This window comes from Tupaia chinensis, unplaced genomic scaffold (genome assembly GCF_000334495.1).
Source record: "Tupaia chinensis unplaced genomic scaffold, TupChi_1.0 Scaffold146740_1, whole genome shotgun sequence".
Lineage (NCBI taxonomy): Eukaryota > Metazoa > Chordata > Mammalia > Scandentia > Tupaiidae > Tupaia > Tupaia belangeri.
Window position 1 is genome coordinate 1,129,652 of NW_006206595.1, and position 8,089 is coordinate 1,137,740.

General features: G+C 54.6%; 1 protein-coding gene across 1 annotated transcript in view; it reads left to right on the plus strand.

Annotated features, from left to right (window-relative positions):
- HOXC9 (homeobox C9) overlaps nucleotides 1-2,721 on the plus strand; it is a 3,255-nt gene extending 534 nt beyond the window's left edge. The window contains exons 2-3 of the mRNA XM_027768531.1: nucleotides 1-119; nucleotides 1,806-2,721. The exon at nucleotides 1-119 is cut by the window's left edge and continues 42 nt beyond it. Of these exons, the coding sequence (XP_027624332.1) occupies nucleotides 1-119; nucleotides 1,806-2,050 (364 nt within the window). The 3' untranslated portion in view covers nucleotides 2,051-2,721. The remainder of the gene's footprint in view (nucleotides 120-1,805) is intronic.
- Nucleotides 2,722-8,089: the final 5,368 nt, after the last annotated feature.

Consider the following 8,089-nt stretch of genomic DNA (forward strand, 5'->3'; position numbering starts at 1 on the left):
CGTCTTTGCCGGACGGCCCGGGGTGCTGGGCGACCGCGCCCCGCAGACACTGCCCTCGCCCGAGGCGGACGCACTCGCGGGCAGCAAGCACAAAGAGGAGAAGGCCGACCTGGACCCCAGTAAGTTGGGAGCAATTTTCCTTTACAACCGGCGCGGGAGGGGAGAGGAGGACGGGCGAGGGGGAGCCGATTACAGCCCCTCTGAGCGGCGCGGGGAGCGCGGGAGAGGGGCTAGGGCCAGGGGGTGAGGACTCAATAAAAGCGAATTACCTTGGGGAGCTTTCAGGGGCAGGAAGGTCTAAGAAGGGGGCCCAGGGAGCCAGGTTGGGAGAGGGCCGAGGGGGGCTTCTATCCCAGGAGCTGGCTTTGATGAGAGACCCCTGCCCCCGCCCCCCCAGCCCAGGCTTTTTGGCTCAGTCGCCACTTTCGAAGAAATGCAGACAGGGCCAGGAGATGGGGCAGGGGGCGAGGTTCATTTTATGGCTTGAGATGGGATGGGTGAGAGGTGAGGAGGATCCTGAGGGCAGAGAGGAAATACCCCAGGGAGAGAAATCACTCCTACCTCCCAGTCAACCTGGGGATCCTCACCCCACTATAGAGTCATAACGCAGAGGGTCCATGGACTTCTCCCCCAGGAGCACTGTGTGAGGGGGTCTGGGAGATTTCACAGCTTGAGAACTTGGAGATCAGGACTTTGAGAGAGAAGTGGGATCTGAGTCTCCTTAAACTTGAGAGCCCTCCCCTGAGATTCTGCAGGAGAAAGGGTTGAGAGTTGGGGTCAGGGATGAGAAGTGGGTGAAGCATTACCCCAGACTGGAGAGTTCTATACACATTATCTCCCCTCTCCCCAGGCAGAGAGACAGGAGCCTTCAGAGTATTGTAGAGAAAGGCTGGGTAGGTGGGGGGGCAGGTGGGAACTGCTGCAGGGCTAGAGAAAAAGGGAAAGAAGGAGAAGGGGGGGGAGTGCAGCCCCCCTGGGCATGAGGAAGTATCTGGGGGAGTCCCAGGAGGGGGCTTCAGGAAATCTTTTTCTCCAGCCCCTTAAGGGGCCAGGGCCTAATTATACCCCTCTGAAGGCTTCCCTCCCTTCCCTCAGCTACTCCCATAAACCTGAAATTGGAGGCTTGGCTCCTGCAGAGCCTGTCCTGGGGCTGGCAGGAGGGGGACACTGGAGGCCAAATAGGAAGCTAAGATGTAGGGGAGCTGGTCCCCAAGGCCAGCAGCTCTCTAGGGAGAGGAGAAAGGCTTTTCCTGTCCCAGCATCACCCTGAGAATTCGCCTCAGCAGGGTTGAACTCCTGAGCTGAGACGGGGCGCTGGAGAAGGTGGTGAGGGGTTTGGGGACTCTCAGGGTCAGGAAGCAGAACTGCTGAAATTTCAGGACTTGGTCGTGGGCTGGGAGGATGGGAGGGGGCAGAGGAGGAGGGAGGTGGGGAGGAGAGAGACCTCGCTATAAAAATAAAAAACAAGAGAGAGAAGCGTTTATGGGCCTATGAAACGGTTGGGAATTTGGACTTTTTATGAGGATATTCTCGAATTACTACTCTTGAAGCTGAGGACCAGACTGTAGGGGCTTTGATAGCTTCGGATTTCCTACAGTTTTAGGTGCTGGAAACTGAAAGTGGGTGGACATGGGGAAGGGACAGTACGTAAAAGAAGGCAGTTGGAAATTTTCTAAAGCAAAATGTGTCCAAATTCAGGTTCAATTATTGGGTTTGAGGAGCCTGGCTGAGCTTGGGGGTGGGGTGGCAGAGGTCCTGGGCTGGAAAGGGGCTTCACTGACCCCTGCCTGTGTTTGGCCCTCCAGGCAACCCCGTGGCCAACTGGATCCACGCCCGCTCCACGAGGAAGAAGCGCTGCCCCTACACCAAGTACCAGACGCTGGAACTGGAGAAGGAGTTTCTCTTCAATATGTATTTAACCAGGGACCGTCGGTATGAGGTGGCCCGGGTTCTCAATCTCACCGAGCGGCAGGTCAAAATCTGGTTTCAGAACCGGAGGATGAAGATGAAAAAGATGAATAAAGAGAAAACCGACAAGGAGCAATCCTAAACCCTGCCCCAGCCTGCTGCCTCGGCACAGCCAAGGGAAAAACAAAAACCCCACAAAAATACCCCAACCCAGGCGGGAGAGAGCACGAAAAAAGAAAAGGAAGGAGCAAGATAGAGAAAAGCCAATCCGCTTAAAAAGAAAAAAAGGAAGGGGAAAAGGAAAACTCTTGCGATTTGGGAGGGTTCAGTGTTGAGAAATTGGTGTTTTAGAATTAGTTCTACCCAGCGAAGAGGAGGCAGGGAGAGAAACCGGGTTCTCTTCCCCCAGCGCAACCGAAATAAATGACACACTCAAATGTGATTTTTTTCCCCTTCTTTCTTCAGAGAAGCCAGTACTTGAATCGCTATATTTCTATTTTTTTTCCTGTGTCGTATTTGGTCCAGGCCACCCCTCCCCGGGCCTGTGGCGCTCCATGTGCAGATTTTGTACAAAAAAGACACACACACACATACACAATAATGATTCTCAGCCCAGGAGCTGAGCGCGGCCAGGGCCGGGGACGCGCTGCAGGCTGGGTCGGGCGGCGCAGGCCGGTGCCTCGGGCGTGTACATAGCAGTGTTTTCTCTCACCCCCAGCGTCTGTCCCCAGCGTCGGTCCTGTAACGTGCTTCTGTTTGTTATGGTAGAACAGCTCTGTGTTAATATATCGAAGTCATTTAAAAAACTAGAAACCCAACTGCATCCAGTTCTCGTTATTTCTCCTCCCTGTGACTCCCAGGCTGCTGCCGCGAGGAGGCAAGTGCTGAGGTCCTCCAGGGGAGGCTGGAGTCAGAGAAGAGGCTCCCTCTACCAGGGAAGGGCAGATGCCTGCTGCTTCTCTCCAGGCAGGGTGGGGTAGGGGTGGGAGCGCCAGGGGCGGGGTGGAGGCTGCTGAGGCCCGGACCCAGCTTGTGCCTGCCCCGGCTGGCTGCCTGAGTTTCCTGGTGGCTAGATGGAGTGGGAGGGGGGCAAGGCATGAATGGCTTTCCCTGGCTGTAATTAATTGTAATAATTTATGATTACATGAGATCGCAGGGAAGAGATAGGTGAAGATGAAAGTTGGGTGCTGGGTGAGGGCCCGGGCTGGATTCCTGCCTAGCTGCACTGTGCTCTAGTGCTTCCAGGGATGACTGGGAAAGAAGGCTAGGAGGGGGAGTGCAGCTAGGAGGAAGGCTGGGCAGGCCTCAGGGAGCAGAACAGGCACTGAGGACTTCGCTGAGAGAAAAAGAAGGAAAATGCAGAGAGAAGAGAGGACTGAAGAAGAGAGGGAAGGGAGGAAGGGAAGGAAGGCAGGCAGGGAAGCAGGAAGGAAGGCAGCCAGGCAAAGCCAGTACAATAAGAATTAACTGTAGTTTCTACTTCTCAATGCATTCTCAGCTCCTCTCTCTCCTAGTTCTCTTTCTTCTCAAGCCCTCTCTCTCTCATTTAGTTTGAGTGTTGGTCTAGGGGTGATGGGGGGGGTCATGCTGAGCAGCTAGAGCATTTCTGGGGGATGTTAGGGCCAAGGGTCCAAGAAAGAGGGTCAGGGATTCACCTGACATTAGGAGTGGGTGCTCCCTGGTGGCTATAGGACCCCAAGTGCAAAGGTGTGGACATGCATGTGTAACACTCCACTGGGACCGGTTGGCTGCTCTGCACCCCAGAGCGCCTTCCCTAGGACCAGCAGTTTTCATCTGCTAATCAGAAGCAGACATAAGCTGCTGGGTATGCCTTAGCCGGCGCCCCCTTTCTCGGAAATCCCCCAATCTGGAAACTATTAAAATCAGACTGCTTGAAATATAACTCTTTAATATCTCAGGCTGCCCATTCTGCCAAGGATGCAGGGTGTCGCTCTGAATACTTGGGGGTTACCATTGTGAAAGAACATAATTGGGGGCCTCAGCCCATGTGCGGCTGCCCCCACAGCATCACTTTACAGGATTGGTGAGACACTTATGGAGATCAGCTCCTTCCCTCTTATTGGAATCTCTCATCCTTTTCTTCCATTAAATACTCCAATTTGGGGGGCCTGGAAGAAGATGGGCAAGAGTGATAACTTTGTTTCGATAATATTGAGAGGGTGATCGAATTGCAAAAACAGGCTTCCCAGTTGTCCCTTAGGAGACCTGCTTTCCAATTTCAGGAGCTTTGTTTTCTCAGTCCTTTTGAAAGGTGCTTTGCCTATAGTTTTCTCTCTTGTCTCTTTTTCTCACTCTCCCTTTTGGCCGTTCTGCTGTTCTGGAATCCTGGCCCTAATTCTGCACCCTATGGAAGTCAAGACACCCCTCTCTCCCTTGGTCTAGACCTCCTGGATGCCGGCTTCTTTGCCAGCCCGAGCTCCGCAGCAGCGTTTCCGGGCTTCCACCCCTCCCCTGCTCTAAGGCCCTGTCGCCTCCCCTCGGCGTCCACTGCGGGGCCTGCTTCCTGAATCCGGCCTTAAGCGGCCTTTCTGTGGGCAGGAAGGAGGGCCTCAGGGCTTGGAGGACCCTGGAGGACCCTGAGGAGAGCAGGAGATCCAGAGCTCGGCACACTGTTCAGTCCCAGCTCAGCCTCAGCCAGCAGGTCAGGACTGGATTCGATTTTTATTCATTATCTATCACTTATGAATTAAAACAACAACAGCAGACACACATCTGGGGAGGACATGAAAGCTGGGGTGGGGGAGAGGGGCTAGCAAACAGCCCCCTTCCCTTATTTCCCCTCCCACCTCTCCCCTGCTCCTTTGTCAGAATCACAAAACCCTAAAGGTTGTTCCACTTGGGAAGGCAGCGGATAGGTACATTTCCGCAGCCCCGAAATGCCACTTTTATGGCGCTGTTTGTCTCCCTGCTCTGCGTTCTGAATGGGGCCGAACAAAACAGCAGCGCGGAGCTGGCTAGACGTCTGGGCTTAATTGTTTTATGGTTTAAATAAGGTGGAAACTCTTTCCTTTGAAATCGGATTATAGGAATGTTTTGTCTATGGCCCACGGAGAACAGGACCTCACTGGCTGGGAGGGAGAGGTGGAGAGAGGGCGCGCGCGAGAGGGATGGGCTTCGAAACCAGGGGGCAAACAGCTTGGGAAAGAGGCCCACCCCAAAGTCATGCAGGCAGCAGAGGGATAGGCGGGGGGTGGAATAGGCGGTGCGTGTGCGTGCGGGGCCAACATCAGGGTAAGAAGAACGAGTTTAGGGTGCGCGCCGCGGGCAGGCGGTCGTGGGAGCTTCGGATCGTGCGTCCGCGTGGATGGAGGTGTTCTGAGCCCAGAAATGCGCGCGAATGGGGTAGGGAGGAGTTGGGGCAGTTCTTTGGTGCAGTTTCTCTTAATGCAGGGAGGGTAACAAAAGAGAAAACAGCGTGGAACCTTTCACAGGGTTTATTTCAGTAACTTAGAAAAACAAAAGAACAGCAGTCCGGAGGCAGTTCCCGGGGAATCCCTCCTCTTTGCGCGCATTTGGAGGCTCCTTCCTCCCACTTCCCACCTTTGGGCCAAGTCTAGGACCTCTGTTGGTTTTTCCGCCCTCTGGACTGCATTGGAGCAAGTGGACGCGAGGTGGCGCTGTTGCTCAATGTTAGAGACGACTGTGCCCCGGGCCCGCCTGGCCGCAATGACATTTGAGGCCCGGCCCGGAGCGAAGGCGAGGAGGCCCCGTGCCTCGGCCCGGCCCGGCCCCACTGGCTCGGAGCAAATCAATCCTCTCACCTGCGAGGTGTAAATAATTCGCGAGTGGCAGCGGGAGATGGGCCCTCGCTCTGGCAGAGGTCTCGGGAGGCGCAGGAGGGCGGGCATCGAAAATAATCGCTTTGCGGAGGAGATAAGTGCGAAGCAGGCAGCGCGTAATTAACACAAAAAGGCGGAATGACCCGGACAAACGAACATAAATCCGTGGTACCTAAGAGGGCGGTGCAGGCTTCGGGGAGAGGGACAGAGACGGCCCGGCGAGGATGACTGCTTGCAGATCCTTTATTTCCAGACTCAGGGAGCGAAATAAACCAGATACGTGTAAAAGAAAAGAAAAAAAAATCAAATGAAAGAAAGGCAAGAGATCCCCAAAAGGGGAAACTAAGTCCATCCAGAGATTGCAGGACTGGTGGTGGATCCTCTGGGCAGGCGGCAGTGCGGCACACTCGGGACAGTTGCATTCCAAGACACAAAGGCCCGGAAGAATAGCTCTGTGGCAGGGTTTTCGCTGGACCATAAAATGTCGAAATATCACCCCCCCCCATCCCTAAAAGATAAGGCCCAGGCCCCAGAGCGGAATTCTGTGACCTTCCTCTTTCCAGGCAGGGAAGAGAAAGTATTTATGACAGTCCCCAGTGACACAGATGGTGGGAACCCTGAGTCCACGGTGTTCATCTCCACACGGAGGAGCAGGCTCAGGAAAGACAGAGCTGGAGCCAGGGCTGAAGCAAGCTCTGGGTGTGTGAAGGTGCCCTGTCAGGTCTGTCACTGCTCTGGACCCTAGGGAACCCTGCAGTGGAGGTGTGGCCCTCCTGTGACCCTTCCCTCCTGCTGCTCCAGGGCCAGAGTTTGGGTAGTCTCTGAGTCAGATGGGTGAGTTCTCCCAAATGCAGAGGATCCTGGAAGGGTCTCTGGCTCCAGACTGGACATGTGGATCTCTTTGGGGAATTTGGTGGACTGGACACTCCCCCAGCAATGATCTAGATGATGGAGGGACCAGGGGGGAAGGTTTGTTCTCTCTAAACCATCCTTCCCTGCAGGTCATTCTTTCCTCCATCCCCAGAGTTGGGCTCCGGATGGGGAAGAAAAAGATCTGACTTTCTAACCACCTCCTTCCTCATCCCACCCTGAAACCTCAGGATGTGGGGAGGAAACAGGTAGTAACTGTTTCATGATGCTAAGACCTGAAGAGGATCTGTGTTTGTCAGGCACTGGGTGCCCGTGTGTACACGTGTGTGTGCAGTGTCTGTGCGGTGACAGGAGCGCTCCTGGGCGTGTGTATGCTAGTTTCAGTGAGCATGCACCTGACATATCCCAGGGTGAGAAGTAGCACGCACAGTGTGGGTGTATCCCAAGTGTGTCCCAAGGTGGTCCTGTTTGTAACGATCTCACACACAGTGGAGGGAGAGGACCAGAAAAAAATCATTCTTGTTCCTCTTTTCCATTTGTCTGCTCACAGTACACATATGCATGGCTCTCTCACTTTCTCCCTTTTTCTCTCTGCCTGTGTTAAGCTCACATAATTGTACACACTTATGGCCAGGGAAGGTGCTGATGGACTAAGGTCTTTTAATCTGTATAATTAACTTGAATTTGGCCAGTCTTGGGGATGGGGGAGATTCCCCCAGAGAAAGTGTGGGTAAATATTTAAGGAGTATCTGTTGACAGTTCCCATTCACATTCTGGCCTGGGCAGCCTGCCTAGGGAAGAGAGGGGTGCAGTGCAGCTAGGGGCCTCTCTGGCTGAGCTGGCATTTCCTATGGGGTGGGAGTATGTGGGGACAAGAAAGAGGCCTGCTCCAGTCCCCTCCAATCAGATATAAATTAGTCTTCTAAGAAGAAACATCCTGGACCTGGCCAGCCAGAAGTCAGGGGCACACAGCAGCCCTGTCCTTAGTCTCCTTGAGCAGCTTTGCCCTTAGAGCCCCCAGCCCAAGCTGTGACCATTGCCTGGGTTTCCTGCCCCAGGCAGGGGCTGACGTCTAAAGGGGCAGTGTGGCCCTTACTGGACTATGGAGTGCCACCCCACACACCTCTGACCCTCTTCTCTTCCTATAGCTGGAGGCAAGAGAGGCGAGGGTCTGAAGAAGACAGGCTAGCCTCCAGCCCTGGGGAGGGGCCAGGAGATGGAGGGTCTGGTGCCTGAAGTGTCAGGGGGATTCCTGTGCTTCCTCAGTCCCCAGTAAGGACCCCCTTGGGAGTCTATCTTGTGGGTTAGGGACCTGCTCTGGCTGGTTGGCATTCATACCCTTGGGGAGGTCTTGTACCTGTTGAGGTAACCTGAGTTGACCTGCTGGCCCAGGTATCTCTGTCTCTCAAAGAGGAAGGAAAAGAGAAGCTGGGAGGAGAGGCACCTTCAGATCTGAACGCCTACCTTGGAAATCTGGCCCCAGCCATTAGCTGGGGCTGGCTCACCACCCC